This window comes from Thamnophis sirtalis, unplaced genomic scaffold (assembly GCF_051295495.1).
Source record: "Thamnophis sirtalis isolate CommonGarterSnake01/CBP01778 unplaced genomic scaffold, rThaSir2_p1.2 scaffold_3, whole genome shotgun sequence".
NCBI lineage: Eukaryota > Metazoa > Chordata > Lepidosauria > Squamata > Natricidae > Thamnophis > Thamnophis sirtalis.
Window position 1 is genome coordinate 104,478,483 of NW_028261383.1, and position 22,049 is coordinate 104,500,531.

Genomic DNA, 22,049 nt, shown 5'->3' on the forward strand with positions numbered 1-22,049 from the left:
GCAATAGCAATAGCAGTTAGACTTATATACCGCTTCATAGGGCTTTCAGCCCTCTCTAAGCGGTTTACAGAGTCGGCATATTGCCCCCACAATCTGGGTCCTCGGAAGGATGGAAGGCTGAGTCAACCCTGAGCCGGTGAGATTTGAACCATCGAGCTGCAGAACTAGCAGTCAGCTGAAGTGGCTGCAGTACTGCACCCTAACCACTGCGCCACCTCGTATGTATGTATGTATGTATGTATGTATGTATGTATGTATGTATGTATGTATGCTTGTATGCTTGTATGTATGTATGTATGCTTGTATGTATGTATGTATGCTTGTATGTATGTATGTATGCTTGTATGTATGTGTGTGTGTATGTATATATATATATATGTATATGTATATGTATATGTATATGTATATGTATATGTATATGTATATGTATATGTATATGTATATTTGTGTGTGTCAATGCTTGTAACAAAAAAATATTTTTGCAAGTAATAAATCAGGATAAATTGTCAGTTATAGATGAGGAATATACTGAAGCCTATGAATTAAGTAAATAAAATATAGTTATTAGCACATTCTATATTTTGATTTTTTTTAATGAATCAACATGATAACTAAAGTCTGGAAACAGATATTGAAAATTCTACTTCTAGAGTACGCATCACAACCATTGCACAGTAGTTAGTCTGTAGTTAATTATTTTGTTGCAAATGATCTAAAGTTGCTTTTTTTTCAAAATGCAACTGGACTTTGTTTTTTCTTGAAGAAATTTCACTTCTCATATAAGAAGCTTCTTTAGTTCTAACAGAACTGAATCTTGGGGACAACCAGAACCTGGATGACTGAAAATCTCCATACACATATTGTTCCTGATCTCATTTGGACTTCTTACACTATAATCTGAGCTAGATTAAGTTGGATTCTACTTTCAAACATACTAGATGTTTTCCAAATAAATGTGTATTATATTTTTAAAATTATATCTCGACTAAGTATTATTCAACAAAATGATCTGAAAATGACAAAATGCAAGTTCTGTTTCACCGAGGAACAGGTATTCAGTAATCAATATTTAGGTATATATCTAAAAAGAAGATTTTTTTAAAAAAAATTGTACAATTTTGGAGATGTAAGTTTTGATTGAGTGAGTAGGATTGAGTCAAAGGATTGTAATTAAAGGAATTCAACTAATTAACATTTCTGTTTAGACTGCAGATCTATACATAACTCAGAATAATCTTCACTGAATAGAATGGAATCCATTATTTTCCCTTTTTGTTTATTTTTCATTTATTCTTGTCATAAATCTGTCATGTTAACCAGGGCTAGGTTACTATACTAGATAAACAAAACACTTTGTGTCTATTATCATTTGAAAACCCACAGTTCAATAGAATAGAATAACAGAGTTGGAAAGGACCTTGTGGGTCCTCTAGTCCACCCCCCTTTCTTAGACAGGAAACCCTACACCACTTCAGACAAATGGTTATCCAATCTCTGCTTAAAAACTTCCATTGTTGCAGCATTTACAACTTCTGGAGGCAAGTTCTTCCACGTTCTTAGCCAGCTTTGTGGATAACACTGAATTATTCTGAATGGTGGTATTTCATGGTAGTATTCAAAGAAGGGAACAGAGCATTTTGTACAAAAACAGTCCTACATTAACAATCTTACCTGCCTAGCAATAGTGGACCAAGAAATATGAATAATAAAGGTAGTATACTTTCTGCAAATTCAGTGTGCAAAGAAAGTAGGAAAGCAGGAAAAAACCCAGACATTTTTGATTAAGGAATTATAGGGAAATGGTTGAAAATATGTCTACCATACTAATACTTACATATAAGATTATTCTGGATTTTTCAATGTTTTATTTCAGAGATGATTTAGTTTTGATAAATTATAAAAGAAGAGGAAGAAAGAACAATAAATGGGTTGTTCCACTATCTGAGAAAGCATATAGTATTGGCTCTTTTATATGTAAAAAAGGATGACTGAAAAGAAACATGGTTAAAAATTAGGTGAACCTTATTACCAATTAGGTGAACCTTATTACCACTGCGCCACCGCAGTGGTTAAATGCAGCACTGCAGGCTACTGCTAGATCAGCAGGTCAGCGGTTCAAATCTCACCGGCTCAGGGTTGACTCAGCCTTCCATCCTTCCGAGGTGGGTAAAATGAGGACCCAGATTGTTGGGGGCAATATGCTGACTCTCTGTAAACTGCTTAGAGAGGCCTGAAAGGCCTATGAAGCGGTATATAAGTCTACTGCTATAATTCATACTGACATGACTTGAAAATCAGTTGAGCTTCCCAAATCCAAAATGGAAACGGCTTTATTTATAAATTAGTCAATGTGCACGATTATATAAGTAGTTACCAATAGCATTGAAATGGATACAAGTCACATGGAGAAGGAATTGTGTGTGTGTGTGTGTGTGTTTATATACCCAAGCCACCTTTTGACTACTGGTAACTACCTGGACTAGGCCCTGCAATTTTCTTGAGGAGTTTTTTCAGAAGATTACCCAAATACTTGCCACTACCTGCTTCCTGAGAGAGAGAGTGACTGGCCCAAAATCACCCAGCTGGCAGGACTAGAACTCTGAATCTCTGAATTCCTAGCCTGATTTTTAACCACTAGACCAAACTGTCTCCAAAGATAGAAAAGGGGACTGTTTGGAATACAGCTACTTTAAATTGTTTATTTGTGGGGGATTTTTTCTCATGAGCTGTCCAATATGTAGGTTAAATATTTTCCCATTTCTCTTGGGTGGGTGGGGGAGTTGAGTATTGGGTGATTGCAGGAATGGAGACACTTTGCAGAATGTCTGCTTCTAGATCTGTAATTGCTTTCTAAGGCAAGGATTTGTCTGGAAAACATTATGACCTTCCCAGTCAACTCTCAGGTAATGCAGTTGGCAGTTGAGGCCTAGTGTCCTGGAAGGCTCTTTCAATTAAACTGCCAGCTCTCTTTATATAAACTACAACTCTGTTGTACAATGACAGAATTATATGTGTACTGAATGTTGTATAGGCTTTTAAAAGAGCTAAATACATTGATGGAAGCCAGGTCTAACAGTGGCTGATAGGCTTGATGGCTTACTGGCATTTTAGAACTCGAAGCAGGATAGTTCTGAAAATTAGCCAGACAAGAACAGGAAACTATATTTTGGAGCAAGTACAGTTCTCAGCTGTGATTGTTAGAAATAGGACACTCAGTTTCTTGAATGCTTATTTAAATGCAGCATTTGAAATATTGTGCCTCAGTGATACTGTGTTTCCCCGAAAATAAGACAAGGTCTTATTTTCTTTTGCCCCACGAAATATGGCCTTGGGCTTATTATAGGGGGAGGGTTTATTGTTTTGGGGTTGCCAGGCAGCTACTCCCTTGCGCGTGGGCTCCCGAAGAGCCAGGGACAGCCTCAGGGGCAAAGCAGCCATGAGGTGACTACGCTCATGAGCAACTGCCCGGCAAACTCCCTCTCCAGCCGGGCAGAGCACCATTCACTGACCTAGGGGGTATCCCTAAGGCGACAAGGCACGTGGCACTCTGCCCACTCCCCAGCTCCCACAGCTTGGCACATTAGGGATACCCTCTAGGTCAGTGCATGGAGCTCTGCCCGGCTGGAGAAGGGGGTTGCGCGAATGCCTGTTCCGCTCCCAGCAAGCATGCCTCCCAGCCTCACTATGCCCTGGCCCAGCTCTCCCTGCAGAGCCAGGGTACCACCGCCACTGCCACTGCTGCGCTCTGAACATAACTTCTTCTCTGGCTTCCAAACTCCAAAACTTGGCTGCCGAGTCTTCCATCAGCAGCCACTCTAGGAGTGTGCTGTATGCTTGTGGGCCGGCTGCCCAACAGAGAGTCTTCTGGACAAAGAGTCTTCCAGCAGCCAGTCCACAACCATATAGCGTACCCCCAGCTCCTACAGCTTGGTGCCTTTGGGATACCGTTAGGTCAGTGGGCGATGCTCTGCCTGCCCGGAGGGGGAGTTGTCCAGGGGGCATATTTTTGGGGGTGGGCTTATATTTTTGCCCACGTGAAAAATGTGGCAAAGAGTTAGTTTCAGGACAGGTCGTATTTTCGGGGAAACATGGTAGGAATATTACTGAGGCACATTTGCTAGAATGCAATAGGCTGTCAGGGTTGACACAAAATGGTCACTGGGCTTTTAAAGTTTTCTCCCAATTAGTTAGACTAGCCTGATTGATCTGTAATATTTTAAAGGCTAGGTTATACTTGGGATGCCCCCCAAATAGGGAATATGAGTCAGTTGTCCCAATTATTCCCGAGCAAGAACATGACCACATATATACATCCACATCCGACTCTCATTTCCTGTCTTATTTTTAGGGAGAGAATTGGTACACAGTTTATGAAGCATTACATCGTCATTGTTTTTATAAATCATGTTCTTGTCACTTTGATGCTTGCTGTGCTATTATTCCCACTGGAAAACACAGTGTTTGCCTGCTTTACCATAATTGCATTGTGACTAGGGACCACATAGGCTTACAGGAAGGATAGCAAAACTTGGCTATTGCATTGACTAATGCACTGAAATCTTCAAAGGCTATTTGCAACCTATAGGTATCACCTGTGGGCTTGAAGAATTACAGATCAAGAGAACCTGGGGACAATTTTTTGCAAAGCGAACTGCTTTCTTTTTTAATTAGTGATTTAGTAGCTTTCCTTAAAGAATTGGAGCACAGGAATTTAAAGATGTCCAAATTCTAAGACAGTAGCAACTGTTTAAGCATGAGCGGCTCCAACTAATGACCTGTTTCTTAACGCCAAGAGAAACCCCTCAGTGGTATGTCCAATTTTCCATCAGTATGAATTTTTCTTGTTGGTTTCTTTGTCCTTCTTACAAGAACTCCAGACATGCAGTTTACTTTCCATGTGACACAGAAATACTTACACTTCATCTATTCATCTACTGTATACATTTTAGTATAGCAAAGCTGGCTGTCAGTTACACAGCTGAGCTAAATGAATTCTGCTACTTGTTCTTGTTTTCTCTAAAGAAAAGAGAAGTTATTTTTTTTTCCCTCTCAAGTCATCCATGTCTAGTTTTAAGATGGTTTCTGACCACAACAGAAGTCTTGGTGATTTCCAAAGAAACAGAATTTTATGTGTGGCAGCTATATAAAGTTCAGACAAATCATATGCAATAGCGATTGCTAGAGCAAATAACAGTCAGATTGTCTGTGTGTCAACTTGCCTGGTAAGAAATCTGTTCTGTGTAGTTTTCTCATTAGCAGCCTGGGTGTGTGACAAACAAACTGGCAGCCAATTTAAAAAATTTTGGCTGGAGTCTCAGATTTGAATTATGGGGAACAAAAGTAGTTCTCACTTCTAACTATTGCTAATGGAAGATTTGGCAAGAGTGTGATATATACTGATTTCATATCTTTATGTCAAATTCCCACATTCAGTTTATAATATTTACATTAGAAAAGACTGTCATCACATAATTCTGTCTTCCTCTCCATGATGATTTTATGGATGTTTAAAATGTAATCCACAAGTTTAAGATAGTGTGACTCTGCCTGACATTCAGGTTACTCATGAGAATTACACAACATTTGTTCTAAACTCAAGAGCGATATCTAGAGGGGGCAAAAACATAGTTAGGATAGATTAGCGAAGCTAAGAGAATAAGAAATAATGCTAAATTATATTTGGGTTCGTGGAAATACCATCCCAAGAAAACATAAACTGAGATTTGAAAGAGGCACCTATAACAACAGAAAAAGAAAGGGAGAAAGGAGAAGAGAATGAAAGGAAGAGGAGGGAAAGAAGAAAGAGGTAAGGAGAGAGGGTAGGAAGGGTAAGAGGAAGAGTAGGAGTAGGGAGAGGTAAGGGAAGAAGGAAGGGGAACGAGAGGAGGAGGAAAGAAAGAGAAGGGAGGGAGAAAATAAGGTGGTGTTGCAACAGGCGGAAGGGATGGTAAATAAAGCAACCCAAAATGTATATCATAATCTATTAAATGGAATAACAAATGTATAAGATGACAAATGTAAAAAAGAATAAAAATTATATACTGCCCTTGGAGCAATACCCAAAGGGCTACCTTGCTATTTGAAAATTCTAAATTTATCAGACTTGAACATTCTGATTCTACAAAAAACCACCCAACTTTGCCTGGATCGGGCAAACCGTTAGTAGTGGTGGTGGGACGCTTCTGCACATGCACAGAGGATTCTGCACATGCGCAGAATCATTGCGCGCACACACGAGTGAACTGGGAGTAAAAAAAATGGAAACCCACCACGGAGAGGAGAGATGTATTTTCAGACTTGTAGCTAATACTTTTTGTCCTGACTACTTTGAAGAGCCGGCAGCAATCTTGCAATTCTGAAAGTTGATAGCAATAGCAATAACACTTAGACTTATATGCCACTTCGTGGTGCTTTTACAGCCCTCTCTAAGTGGTTTACAGAGTCAGCATATTGCCCCCAACGACTGGGTCCTCATTTACCCACCTCAGAAGGATGGAAAGTTGAGTCAACCTTGAGCCGGTGAGACCTGAACTGCTGAACTGCAGCTAGCAATTAGCTGAAGTAGTCTGCAGTACTGCACTCTAACCATTGCCTTGGCTCTTATCTAACCTCTCTGAGGCTACAGCTTTTCTTCCTGTCTCTCAAGATAATTTCCACAATAGTGCAATCAATTTTCTTATTTTGTAAAGCATTCAAGTATTAGCTCTAAGTGCCATCTCTTTTGTATGTGTGTGATATCGTGGTGCATAAGAAAGGGATAGATATTGTACTGTGATGCCACAATACTGCTTTGGTTGTTCGTTATACATTATCTCCTTATATTGTTGAAGTTTTCTTCCGTTTCTATGCTCTTCAATCTTCACTTCGGTAATGTAGATTTTTTTAAAAAATATTTTGGTTTTCAAAAATGTAGATTACTTGAAATCTGAATCTTATATGAAAAGCAGTATTTAATGGTACAATGTTCATAGTTGTATTTCAAACATTAAAGTAAATCATTCTAGTCTACAATTTACTTTCCCATTAATCTATATACAGTACATTTGTGTACATTCACATCAAATAGTCTTATTATTATTTTCTTCTCTTCAATTGCACCTGATTCCTGGAGACTACCTAGACCAGTTGCAGGACTTTGCTTGACAAGGTTTTTCAGAAGTGGTTTGCCATTACCTTCTTCCTAGGCCAGAGAAAAAGTAGGTAGCCCAAGATTACTCAGCTGGTTTTGCCTAAAGTGGGGCTAAAATTTGTTGTCTCTTATTTTCTAGCATGATACATGAACCACTAAAGCAAACTGCCTCTCTAGTCCAGTGACGTGCGGTGAGGTTTATGGCTGGTGAAGCAAGTGGGCAAAGCCGCTCTGCTGCGCTGGTGCTATGTCTGACATAGAGGCGGGACACCTCTATGTCAGACACAGTGGCAGGGCTTTAGGAAAAGGGCAAAAGCCACCCTGCCGCTATGTCCGACATAGAGGCATCCTGCCTTTATGGCAGACACAGCGTCGGGGCGTCCAAAAGCCCTGCCGCTGTGTCTGACATAAAGGTGGGATGCCTCTATGGCGGACACAGCACTGGGGTGTCCAAAAGCCCTGCCACTGTGTCAAACATAGAGGCGTCGCACCTCTATGTCGGACACAGTGGCAGGGCTTTTGGAAAAGGGCAAAAGCCGCCCTGCCACTATGTCCTTTATGGCGGACACAACGCCGAGGCCTCCAAAAGCCCTGCAGCTGTGTCCAACATAGAGGCGTCCCGCCTCTATGGTGGACACAGCGCCTGGGCATCCAAAAGCCCTGCCGCTGTGTCCGACATAGAGGCATCCCGCTATGTCCAAAATCCCTGCCGCTATGTCAAAAAGCCCTGCCGCTATGTCCGACATAAAAAAAGTGCCAGTCCGCGTGCCAGCAGAGGCGGGTAAAACACACACACATACACACAAATTACTTACAATAATACAATTACTTACAAATTACATTAATTTTGAATTCTGCCCCCTCCCTCCGACCCACATACCTTTTCCAGCTGTTTCACAGAGGATTTCAACTCTGCTCTTGTCTGCCATGATGAAAATGTAAAAATGTAAAAGGAAAAAGGCAAGAGCTGCTGAGGTCAGATTGGGTTAGCTGCTGCCAGATTCCCCATTGGATGACTGTGCTTAACTGTTTAAAAAAGCCTCTTAAAAAACGCCCTCTACAGGAGGAGGCAAGAGAACCAAGTGCCTCATCTACATAAGGAATTTTTCGGCTTTTAACCCTTGCTTAACTCTGCTCAAGTGATCATAAAGTCAGACTAAATGAGGCACGTGGTTCTCCCGCCTCCTCCTGTAGAGGCTTTTTTAAACAATTAAGCACTAAGCAGAGTCATCCACTGTGACTCTGGCAGCAACTACCTCAGCCTTTTTCCTTTTACATTTCCTTTTCTTTTCATGATGACAGTGGTGTGGCCCTGTCTCCCCTGCCTCCCCTACTGCACGTCACTGCTCTAGGCTTATTGTATGGACATAAAAATGAATCTGTAGAAATCTCTCTCCTTCAGAATATTTCATTGTCAATTATTTGATAGTGCTTTCTGGCTAGTTTTTTTTTTCCATTAAAAAACCAAAGCTATATAATATGAAGTGGAAGTCTTCAGATGATTGGCTTTTACTGTTGTTTTTCTTGTTCTCTTAATAGTTGTACATAGGTTTGCTATTAACTTGCAATTGCTAGAGGCAAACTGTTGTGCAGTTTGATTAATTAAGTGCTGGTGGAAGTGTTTGGGAAGGCATCCTGATAAATTTAGTGCTATAAAATGTTACCTTAGAAACTGACAGGGAAATTCAACAATAAGCAGTTACCAATTCGATAATATTGTGGCACTGTCACTTAACATTACTAACCATCTGAAATGCATTTTTTGTTGACAGAGTTATATACATATTGCATAATTGAGTGAATTTGGTTTATATATTGGGAAACGTTTCTTTAAAAACCCACAATGTCTTAAATAAACGTACAAACACTTCTAGAATTGTTCCTCACATGCCAATTAAGTACAATTTGCTATATATTTCAATGTCCTTTGTATATTTGTATATTCTTTCATTCTCACAATAGCTTGCAAAAGTGAATTTGACTAAAGAAAAAGGAATGGCTAAGGTTACCTAGTCAGTTTTAAAGGCAGGTTGTTAATTTCCTAGTCAAAGGTTTATATCATATTCCAATCTACCCTAAAATATGGCTCAGACTCACTTTTGTTGTTGTTATGCTTATTATAGAATTTGGGTGGCTGCTGAAGCAACTCCTTGTTGAATGCTGTTTCTCATATGCAGGAACAAACACCAAGTAAGCTTCCTGTTGATGTTACAGGAATGTGAAGGAAATGTCAGATAAATTTAATATTCAAGAAGGGAAGGCAAAATTCTATTTAGTGTGGACAGAAATAGTAGGATGCATATTAGTAAAGACACAAGAAGTTTCATTATCATGTTTCATTCAAATGAAAGAAACTATGAAATGCTCTACAAATTCTTTCTAGGTTAAAAAATCCCCACAGTTGGTAAGAAATGAGGAGCAATGATAAATTAAATGAAAGAATGTATTTGTTGTTCATGTTAACCAAGGATCTAACTTCTATTGCAGGGGTATCAAACTCGCGACCCACAGGGCAGATGGGTCATGTGCTTGCTTCGCTCCCATCTGGTTTAGCAAAGGGTATAAAAGTCCATATACGTCACATGATGCTGCAGGTTTGACAGCCCTGTTCTAATGGCAACTTTATATGTGGAAGGAGAAAAGGTATAGCAAGAATGACTATGGAAATTCTCAGTCATCCAGGTCATGGTTATCCCAAAGGTACTTTTTTTCAAAAGGCAACTGGACTTTGTTTTTCCTTGAAAATGTTCCACTTTTCAAACTGAAGAAGCTTCTTGGATGTAAAGTGAAATGTTTTCAAGGAAAAACAAAGTCCAGTTGCCTTTGGGTATAGTTCAGTTCATAGCAACATAGTACCTCAATCATGAATAGCCATCCTAACAATAATTATACTCCAGTTTGTTATGGCAAGATCTCATTGGGAATATTTTGTTCAATTAGAACTACCACATTTTAGAAGGTTATTAAAAAATGAAGGGAAGAAAAACTTTTTAACAATATGAATTCTTAAACAATAGAATAGACTTGGGATTTGATGGGCTGTCTCTCATTGGAATTATTTAAGTAAGTTCTTCACCACTTAAATCCTGCCATGTCACTTTGTCTAAGTGAGACAAAGAAGAAAGGCAGAGAAGAACACTTCTGAATGAAGTACTGTTGCAATGCCAAATGTTTTTTTTTACCCATTAAGGTAAAATGGGTAAAGGTATAAAGCCCAGAAGCATTGTTGCATATAGGAATAATGCTGAAGGCTGACAGTTTGCTTAAAAGCTTTATATGACATCCATTTTATTATGTTTAGTTAAATGAATCTAAAAATAATAGAATCAGATGAACACCAACACTGATGACAGTAAAAGAAATATCCACCGACAGTTGTAGCTACTATATGATAGGCTCCAAGAATAACTAGTTTACAAATTCCCTTGCAGTTCTGTGCTCTTGTTTCTGTCTACCTCACTCTCTGCCTCATTTTCAGGAGTTAATTTTACATAAAGCACAATACTTTTATTAAAAATGTGTGGTACGTAAAAATACCATATTTTTTTCTGGGCAATAACAGCAAAACAACAAATATTATTGATGGTTATCAATAACTAGCTGGAGAAGAAGACAAATGATATCTACTGAAGAATTCTAGATTTATTTGAGTTGCTGTGCATCTAGATTTTCTTAACAATTTTATTGTTAAGTTTGGTTCCAAACTTTTCGGTCCATGCAGCATACAGAAGGAAAACACAACACATGTGTTTCACAGCTATATATGTGGCAATGTTATTCTTGCTGTCACTTATGTAGAGAAAGTGTGGCCAGAAAGCACATAAATACATGCTTTATTGAAATTGGTGACTCTCAATTTCATACCACAATTGCTCAAAGAGTTTTGATTTTGAAACATGTCTTCAGGCCCACTTGGTTCTGAGAAAAGCATCCAAAGGTAACTAATTGAATGAGCCACCGATAGTTTCACTGTGAAAAGGTAGCAAAAAAAACTTTTTGTCCAGTATGCCATTCACAGAACATTATATTATTATCCTCATTTCTAGAATATGCACTTTTTGGAACTATGAAAATAATTAGAAAAACGGTAACCTTAAATTGAGAACTGAGTATTTGATCTTAAACTAGCTGTCTTTTGTCCTACGTAAAATGTGAATTATAAAAATAGTTGATCCTCATCTGGATCTTTCTTAGTTGTATAAACCATTCTCATTCATAGAAACATGAATGTGTGCACAAGTACATGCTATAAACACTCACATAAACACACACAGAATGAAGATGGGATGAAAGGAATGATTAGCTGCACTGAGAAATGAAAGAAGAAGAGGGGGAACAGAAAGCTGCATGATGATTTTGGGAGAAGAAGGGAAAGAGAATAAGAAAGTTGTTACATACACAGTTAAATTCCTCAGGCCGTCTGTCACACAGCAGCTAATTTTTAATGGATCTTCAAAAACACCCACACCTTTCAGCAATGCTGTCTGAGGCTTTTGCTCTTCTTGTTCATTCCTTTGTTTTTAACAGCTTCTTCTCTTCTCACAGTGAAAGGTAAAATAACCCCTCTTCAATTTAAAAAAATAGCTATTTTTTAAGAAAAAAAAAACCTTTTACATCAACACAATAACTCCATTATTAGTCCTTAGATCCCCCAAAATACAGTGTGTCAAATGCTGAAACAGGGAGTCGTAATTATTTATTTTAAAATACTCCACAAATTACAATAACTTCACTGACATATCGAGAGAGAAGAGGACAGAAAGATGATGTCCAGATAAAGTAATAAACTTTCAAAAAATATCTTGCTTTCAAGAAAACTCAAAATAATTTTATCCATTTGGCTCTTACATTTGTCTAGTTGCTTATGTTTTGGTATTGGAAGAAGATTAATGAGAACTATGTCATAGCTCTAATAGTACCTGACTTTCTCACAATGCTTCAAGCAAGCAATTAACTGTTAAAAAAACACACTATGAAATAGCATTGCCCTGTAATACAGACCTTTCAGGAACTAGATTTAAATTTTAATCTAAGCAAAGGTTTGTGTATTCTCCTCTGTTTTTGAAATGAAATATGATTTCCATAAAGAGTATGAATACTAATTACATTTTCTTTTTTGAACTTTGTTTTGTTTGTTTGGGTATTTCCTGCTTTCTTTGGCTTTCACTATTTCATTCTGATTTTTTTCCCTCTTTTGAACTTGTCTCTAGATAGAATATTTTAAAATTTAAAATGTCTGCATTGTCCCTACAGTTGTACTTAGACACCTTATTGAGTACGCATTTGTCTTTTCTGCCAAAATGAAATTGCATCATATGCATATAAAAATAAGCTGACTTATTTAGCCTTAGTGCCTTTCAGGTTCTGCCATTAAGAGAACGATTTTAAGTAGGATGGCTTACGTATCATGCGCTAAATGTGGAAATATGCAGATAGAGACACTTCAGTCATGGGATCTGGGTGGTACGCATACCAAAACTAGGACATCACACTCCTACAAAGTATCTTTACCTACTGTGTATTAAGAAATGTAGTGATGCAGACAGTAAATCTATGACTTTAGGCCTATTTGTCTCTTAATACCTCCATGGGTGTAGTTTAGATCAACAAATAATTATAGACTATTTTATTTATTTGGAATATACAATACTGTACCACTGCAGAGTTGCACATGCAGTTATTATAAAGAACTTAAAAATAAATCATGGCTGCCTGAAATGGCCATTCAGGCAGAGAGGAAATTAAAACTGAAACTCACTTGGTATTGCTTACTTGGTATTGGGAAATTAAACTGGTGTCCCTGAACTTTAATGGAGGCTTCCATGCCTGCACTTAATAATCTACATTCTTTCACAGCTTCATAAATCTGCATAGGGTGAACTGATTTTCTTCTAAAGGAAATCTGAGAAATATGGATGATAATTCATTTCCATCACAAATGGAGTACTTTAGGTACCTCATGCTAAAGCTATGAATAAAGTCTCACAATCTAATCTACAGCCCTAGGATACCTTGAAGGTCTCCCATCTATATATTAGTGGTTTCAAAATTTGCAAAATATGTTGGGAAGATGAATGATTTAGTGAAATGAGTTCCCAAATGCATTTTCCCCTCAATGTAGGTCAGCAAGTATACTCCTTGTGCATCAGCCTGTCTAGAATTGTAGAGAACAATGGGGGAAGAGAATGTTAGATATTTCCAAAACAGGAAAGTTATTTTATAGTCTTTCTTTGACATAACCCATATCAGATATGCTCTAACTTTGTGCTTCTCTATACCTGTTTCTTAGGATATTATCATGACGCTAGTGTCACAGCACCAAACCCAATGGAAATTAATAGTCAGATTTTTAAAAAATCTAATAATCTAAAAATTGGGTTTCCATTTGGTTTCAAAATAATGTAGGATGGAGGTCCATCCATCCTACATGGAGGTCCAAGTAGTTCTGGGTACCGCATTTTTCGGACTATAAGACACACCTTTTTCCCTCAAAAAGGAAGCTGAAAATCTGGGTGCATGTTATACACTGAATACAGCCTTTTTTTGGCTCCTGGAATCCAGCCCCCTCACCAAAATGGCCGTGCATTGTCTTTAGAAATGAGCAAAAAATGGGCCATTTTTTGTTCAATTTTGCCCCCCCCCCCAGCCCCCAGGAGCATTCTGCAAGCCTCCTAAAGGCTATTCATGCTCCCCCTTTTTTAAAAAAAAAACTAATGGACCCATTTCTGTGAAAAAGAGACCATTTTTGGGAGGTCTGCAGAGATTAATTTACTTGTTCAAAATCTTGGTGCATCTTATACTCCAGTGTGTTTTATACTCCAAAAAAAGTACTTGGTTTGCCCATGTTCAGTCACTACAACACAAGCTGTACTGACTCCTGGTTTCCTTCTTGGTGTAATTTAAGGTACTGGTTATCAACTACAGTGGGACCTCAGCTGCCGACCATAATCCATTCCAGGACTTTGGTCGGCACCCAATTTGGTCATGACCAGAAGCAAGACAAACTCCGCATACACGCAGACACAAAAAATGGCTTGGAAGGGGAAATTGCCATGGCAGTGAAAATTGCCATGGCTGTGTTTATTCAGCACCTGAGGATGTGTTCATGATGTGAGTGAAATATTTAGCAGATTTTTTGTTGGTACTCAAATTGTTCGTTGTCTGAGCTGTTTGTGACGTGAGGTCCCACTGTAAATGGCATGGGGCAAGGTTATCTGCGACAATGTCTGTCCCTGAGGGCATATGCCCATCCCATCAGGTCAGATAAGATAGACATGTGCCAGGTCCTTCCTTATAGGTATCATCTGCAAGACCCTTGGAGACATTCCCTTTTTGCTGTTGTCACCCTGACTCTTTGAAACAGCCCACCCCTAATATTCAGAGGTAACCCATTGTTTTGGAGAGCTGTTCCAAAGAATTAGTAGAGCAGCAGAAAAAGCTTTTCACCCATACTTTTGTTTGGAATAAAGTGAGGTCACTTTCCGGTTCAAAAAACTAAGAAAGACACACTGAGTTTATGGAGAGTCTCAATCATCCAAGTCATAGTTGTCCCAAATGTGCTTTTTCAAGAGGCAACTGGATTTCCTGGTTTTTTTTTTTTTTTTTTTTTTTGAAGACATTTCATCCAAGAAGCTGAAGAAGTGAAACTTCTTCAAAGAAAAGAAAAACCAGGAAGTCTAGTTGCCTCTTGAAAAAGCACATTTGGGACACACATTGAGTGTCTTCTAGGCAGTTCCATTTATTGTTTCTCACTTCCAGGCAGAAATCTCTTTTTTATTTTTTTATTATTCTGTTTTTACTTAATATTATTGTGAGCTTCCTAAAATTATCTTGAACAAGGTAGACAGCTATCATCATCATTCTAACAAATGTTCTTCTTCACCAAAGATGTAAACTTTCCCCAAATTAGTATTTATTTAATTTGTATTCATTTCTTCTATCTGAAAAGAGTGATCAGGATAACTTCTAGTAACAGCATAAAATAAGAAATCAAATTTAAAAGCATAGAATTAAGAAATTAATTAAAATTTAAAGCAATCAAATTATCAATCGTCATTGTTTTCAGAGCAGGGATACTTTTTAAAAACATTTTAAAGCTTTTTATTTTAAAAGATGTCTTTTAAATTTGAGTCCCTGGAAGTGGAAGATTTTTTTAAAATGTTATATTATGTAGAACTATATAATGAATTTTATACGTATAATTATGAAACTTACTGATGTAAAAACAGGAAGAGAAAAGACTGGGGAGCCAAATTGTTATACTCAGCTCAAGATATTTTGATCACCACAGAATCAAACCAAATTGTTTCATGAACTGACCAAAATGCAATGACCCAAAGTCTGCAGCAGGCATTGACAGTAATTATAGCAAAGACTAGAAACTGTTCAGATTGTAGCAGGCAGCCTGATAGTCTCTGGTGTATCACTTGCTGAAGCCATAATTGCATTTTTAGTTGAGTTAAAGTATGCTCGGTGGGACAGAACTGCCTAATTAAGTGTACTATTTCCCTGGATGCCGCCATTTGTCATTTTATTTGAAGTTCTGCTACTGACTTACCCATAGAAGCTGAAATCTCTCTTGGATAAAACATTCATTTTACTTTATCATAATTTATTCTATGGATTACAGGACACAAATAGATGGAGGATAGTAGATCAAGTTGTTAACAGATAGGCCGACTGAATGGAAAGGCCTGGTAGTTGAGATTCAGGATAGCAATAGCAATAGCACTTAGTCTTATATACTGCCCATGGTGCTTTACAGCCCTCTCTAAGCAGTTTACAGAGTCAGCATATGGCCCCTAATAAACTGTGTCCTCATTTTGACCTCGGAAGGATGGAAGGATGGGTCAACCTTGAGCCGGTCAGGATTGAACTGCCAAACTGCAGTCAGCCGACAGTCAGCAGAATTAGCCTGCACTACTCCATGCTAACCACTGCATTACCAAAGATGGTCTTTGAGTCTCCACAATTTAATCCTACATGCACTGAATGAAGAGGACAGTCTTTTTGCTAAACATCCCCTGTTATATTAGGGGATTAAAACTCTTCAAGTGTTTCTGAAAAGTAAAATACTATCAGTGATGGATAATATTCCACCAAACTTTGCCTGATTACAATTGGAAGAAAACCAATGGTAGTATTTTCTCTAAAAATCTCTTTTAAGAACTTTGAGCTTACCTCTTGTTGAACTTGTTGATCCAAAAAGTTCCATAAGCAGTATTGATGTGCTATTTGCATGGGTAAAGTAACCATATGGAAAGGAGCCATACACAAATCCCTGTCTTTAAAGTCATTCTGCTCTGCACTTTTGCCATGTATAACATCTGAATTGGAAAGCCTTTTCCGATTGTAGAGACTTAGCACAGAATTGGGAGCGCTATTTATATATAATGCAATAGTTGTGAGATGAATTCCTCATAATGTCAAGAAATTTAATTTTTATGCTGAATACAATGGTAGTGGGACTGATAATGACAAGGTTTAGGTGTGACTTAAATCATAAGGCAGTAATAGAGTTGGAAGGGACATTGGAGCTCATTTAGTCCAACCCCCTGTTTTTGCAGGAGACCTATACTATTTCTGATAAGTAGCAGTCCAGTATCTTCTTAAAAGCCTCCAGTGATGGGACACCCACAATTTCCAAAGGCAATTTGTTTCACTGATTGATGTTCTCACTGTCAGGAATTTTCTCCAATCTAGAATTTCAGCAAAGACTGATAAACCTACAAGTTACAGTATGTACTCATTACAAAAAAACCCCTCAAATATTTAGAAGGAAAACCTGCCTGAATAGATTAGAAGCATCAGTTTGACTTCTTCCCCTCCCTTCTTGACTCTCCTTCAGTGTCACGTGAGGTTTCTCTCCTTGTTAGTTTCCATCTATTGTTTCTTGTTCTGCCTACAGGTGGTTTGGTAAATAGGTTGGCCGCCTCTTTCTTGTGGCAGCCCTTCAAACACTGAAAGACTGTCCAAGCATTCCATCTATAAATAGAGGAGACTTATGAATAGAAGCCACCAAATGGTGATCGGTTATTAAAGTGGACCAAAACCCTGAAGAAGTACAAAAACATTTTATCCTGAAAATTTGTAGTAGTATAATAATTTTAAAAATCCCAAAATCTTGCTATGTGGCCACAGCATGAGTGTAGGAGTTTACACATGGGGAGATAAGTGAAGAATGCCAAGAGTATATGCCCCTGGCAATATCATCCAAGATATTAAAATTGTACCAACTGCCCAGCTAAAGCAAGCAGGCACTTATGTTGGCAGCAGGAAGATATAGGATGTTCATGATTATCTGGTTACAAAAGGATCATTTAATGATATATGGGAGAAAATAATGGTAAACCATTTCTATATGCTACCAAGAAGACCACATGGAAAAAAGTTATACCATGATTGTTGATATAATGTCAAATGATGGACCCCTAAGGTCAGATGGCACTCAATATGTTATTGAGGAATATTTGGAGTACTAATGATATTTATAATAAAGCTAGAATAAAAGTCTTTGGAAAGTCAAGTTGCTGATGTTGCCATGCAGAAAAAGAAAACCTGAAGCTGCCAAGATAGAATTACAATGGGACCATGTAAGCATGAACAAAGGAAAGCTCAAGACAATGACAAAATGTATCACCCATATATTGACATTTTACACATCAGAAGTTTGCAATGAATTGGATTGGCACGTCAGATTTCTCAGTTTAAAGATCACGTTGTTTACTACTTAGGACATAAAGAACAAAGAAGGAATGATGTTGTTTACATAGTCAGGAAGTCCACAAAAAAAACCAATACTGGGACACAGAATAATCAAAGCCCAAATACTATCAATTAGATTTTGTGGACAACCCATTTGGTGTGATATTCATCCAAATTTATGTTCAACAGGTTTATGTGTTTTATGGTCTAGTTCAGTCTGAACTCAACAGAACGTTCAAACAAGTTACAGTATGTCGCTTGGAGTTGGAGATTGTAATGCCAAAAATTGTCATAAAAAGGAAGAAAGCATAATTTAGCTGTATGACCTAAGAAACAGAAATGAGAATGGCTTATCAGTTCTTGTCAACTCCATGATTTTGCAGTGGAACAATATCCCCCTTAAGACTCACTCCTTCAGTTATTTCAGAAGATTTTGAAGATCTGGCTTTGCTCCAGTGATGGGATTCAGCTAGTTCGCACCTATCCAGTAGAAGCGGCTGTTAACTTTCTAAGCAGTTCAGAGAACCGGTTGTTGGAAGAAAATCTCATTTTGTTTTTTTCCACTTTACAGGGCTAATCCTATAAGGAAGGCAGGAAGGAAACATTCTGGTGGTGTTTCCAGCCTAATCTTTATTGCCCTGCTGACAGAAACTGCCTCTCTGGTTAACCCTTATTACTTTTTAACAGCTAAAGCGAAGCGGCCATTGACGTGAGTGATGTTGAGTTGGCCATGCCCACAAAGTCACACGATCACTGAGCCAGGCCTACCCAGCTGGTCATTAAGGCAGAAAACCGGTTGTTGAATTATTTGAATCCCATCACTGCTTTGATCCCAGGCCTAACATTAGGATAGAAGCTCGTGATAATTACTGATTTCTTGCTAAGTTGTGTTTTTTTCTGGACAGCAAACAGCATCTATCTACATGGGCATTACCAGATGGATTAGATAGAAATCAATTTAATTTTTTTTATTGGTACAGAGAAAAGGAAGAACTCAATTATCACACCAAAGACATGACTGGGCCTGACTCTGGAACATATCACAAATTGCTCAAGTAAGAAAATAAAAGTAGCCAAAGGATGCTAACCAGTTTTCATGATACCATCATCAGCACATACCCATTTTCATGATTTCATTTTTTTTTGTAAATTATGTGTAAAGTTCTTACACATATTACCTAATAATATATAAAATTTAAACAATTAAATTATAGAAAACCCATATACTATACTTTAAATTCAGTGTCCTTTGTAGCTGTGCAGGCAATTAAATCTAGATTTCCCAGATTCAGGATAATATTTTCAAATATGCTACACTTGTTTTTATATAGGGTAGGATTTTGCTTTCATTTTAAACTCTTAGGAAATTGATTTAAATTATAACTTGTGGAACCTAAGCTCCTTTCTGGAAAATAATCTATTACAATACAGGCTTGCATAAAGAGCCGGTATGAGTTGAGTTGCTGCTGAAAATTCAACTTATGTAATTTTGTATTAGAAAAGAAATAATAGAAATAATGTACCATATTTCAAAATGAACTGTTTAAATTCCTTTACTCTTAACAGTGAAAAAAACATTCACATTTTTGCAACCAAATATAGAATATTAAAATAAGGTTCAGTGAATTGCTACTGTGTAAATTTGTCATTATCAGTTTATGAACAGATGACAGAACACTTGTAAGAACCCAATATTTTATGAAAGAGAGGTGAAGGTTATTCTATCCCAAAGAGTATGATCACTTAATAATGGTTGAATTCAAATATTAATTGAAGTACTATATAATTGTTCAGCTCAGAATTATAACAGGCTATAATTAACATTTTTATCTGATTCAACATTGTCTATAATAATTCATTAATGCACACTCAATTATGGTTTAATATGCTCCAGTTTCTTCCTAGTTAAAGATTCAGTAATTAATACAATTAGGAATTGCACCTACTTTCCCCGAAAGTCAGGTTGGTTCTTTCTGGACAGTCTTTCATGGCAAGGTGACTTCCTTTACACAACAGGTGCCATTTTTTCTTTTTGCTTATCCAAGCAAAGAACATCGAAGACTGTTGTTATGATGGAAAAGACAAGTATAGTTGGAATTCCATTCTGCCTTGGCTATAAGGGATCCAATACTGTCAAGTTACATTTCTTGCTTCAATGATTTCTATTTTCCTGACTTCAATCGAATGTTCATATCCCAGAACCACAACATGGATGTATCACATAAATATACCACTACAGGGACTCTCATTTTAATGTCACGTTTCAAGAAAGCTATGGAAATCTTGGGGATGAATATTGAAGCTTAATCCATAAACAAACACACAAACAAACAAACAAAAACAGAAGTTCATGTGATCAGTTGAGCAGAAGGATGATTTCAACCTGAATGGGGTAGAATGGTATTTCTCTTACATGCAAATTTGTAGTTGTTCTAATTTAACCATTAACATGAATGTCCAGAGTGTGACTGAGACAGATATTCTCATTATAGGCTAGTGCTTATTCCTGGAAAATGCTTATGTAGGTATGGTTTAGTCATGCCGGCCACATGACCACAGAGACATCTTCGGACAGTGCTGGCTCTTTGGCTTTGAAACAGAGATGAGCACTGCCCCCTAGAGTCAGGAATGACTAGCATATATGTGTGAGGGGAATCTTTATCTTTAGGCATGATAATCACAACAGGTTTTCTATAATATATGTCTGCATATGGCTTCCTTTTGAAGAGAGTTCATATAAAACATTAAATTGTTGAAACATTTGGACTGATTTTAGAGATTTGTTTTGAAATCTTATCCAACATGTTGGTAATGACCTTGACTAGGGCACAACCTTTTTTTATTTCTGTATAATCGTCTATTATCAGATTTTTGCTAGTTGTCCCAGCATTTGTTCTGATTGATGTAGGGATTGACTGAGAGAATTCTGAGTACAAACTAAGTAGAAAATTATCTTACAGTAATTTTCCAGCCCAGATAACATTATCATATAGGTACTATCAGTTCTACATTTTTGGTCAAAAAGTTGCATATCTGTTTTAATAAAACCTGTTTTAAGTAATCAATAGCAATAGCAATAGCAGTTAGACATATACCGCTTCATAGGGCTTTCAGCCCTCTCTAAGTGGTTTACAGAGTCAGCATATTGCCCCCAACAACAATCCGGGTTCTCATTTTACCCACCTCGGAAGGATGGAAGGCTGAGTCAACCCTGAGCCAGTGAGATTTGAACAGCCGAACTGCAGAACTGCAGTTAGCTGAAGTAGTCTACAGTGCTGCATTTAACCACTGGGCCACCTCGGCTCTCTGCAATCAAGGCATATAAATTTTATTTTGGGTAATTAATTAATTGAAGATCAATTTTGAATATAGGTTGAAAAATTAATTATAAAACATGTCTTTAAAATTTGTTCTGAAGTTTTCAAATACAAAATAGGAGTGGTTGTAGGGATTGGTCACTTACTTATCCTGTAAGTAGACCAGTTTCCTTGCAAATTATGTTTATTTACAACCATTGGTTGTTAGAAATTAGTGTGGTTTCTGCAGGTGAAGAAGCTAAATTATGTACAGAAACTCAGCATAAACAAACCAATTTGGCACTGCCTATTTATACGTATTCTTGAGGGTTTACATCTGTATCTTTTTTTAACAGCTCAACTGAAGGATTTGGCGTGGCAGAGAAGATTACACTGCTCACTTTTATTTCAGCAGTTATTCTTATGGCTATCCTGGGGAATCTACTGGTGATGGTTGCTGTATGCAGGGACAGGCAACTGAGGTGAGTTCTTGCATATGTTAGTGTCAATCTCTTTGCTTCAAAGAGGTTCACAAAAAGTGAAATAAAAAGATGAAAAAACACTGAATGTCAACAGTATAATAAAGAACATTCTGCTTCCCACTCATGCCTGGCTTTTAGGGCCATATCAAACTTCAAATCTTTGCAGTGTGATTGAGATTGGAATATATGTAGCTGGTCTGTAAATGTCTGGCATTTACAATTCTGTTTTGAAAATGGTTTTTATTGAATATTTTTTAACAGTAATAAAAGTTAATACAAAATGAAATTAATGAAAGAGAAAGAATGGAAAAAATATAGAGAAAAGAAAATTCAGAAAAGAAATAAAGAAAAGAAAAAGAATGAAAATATTTAAAGAGTGACTTCTAAGCTTCTTTACATCAAGTACCAGCAAGCGTGACATCCTTCCGCCCCCTTTGA

At 37.5% G+C, this 22,049-nt stretch overlaps 1 protein-coding gene across 8 annotated transcripts in view; it reads left to right on the plus strand.

Moving 5' to 3' along the window:
* HTR4 (5-hydroxytryptamine receptor 4) overlaps positions 1–22,049 on the plus strand; it is a 235,814-nt gene that overhangs the window by 88,473 nt on the left and 125,292 nt on the right. For 4 of the 8 annotated variants that reach the window (XM_087709647.1, XM_087709653.1, XM_087709654.1 and 1 more), the window contains exons 1-2: positions 18,825–18,888; positions 21,486–21,611. In XM_087709647.1, the coding sequence (XP_087565773.1) occupies positions 18,848–18,888; positions 21,486–21,611 (167 nt within the window). In that variant the 5' untranslated portion in view covers positions 18,825–18,847. Of the gene's footprint in view, positions 1–18,824; positions 18,889–21,485; positions 21,612–22,049 lie in introns of those variants that run through there. The other 4 variants (XM_087709651.1, XM_087709650.1, XM_087709655.1 and 1 more) reach the window with 1 other exon arrangement.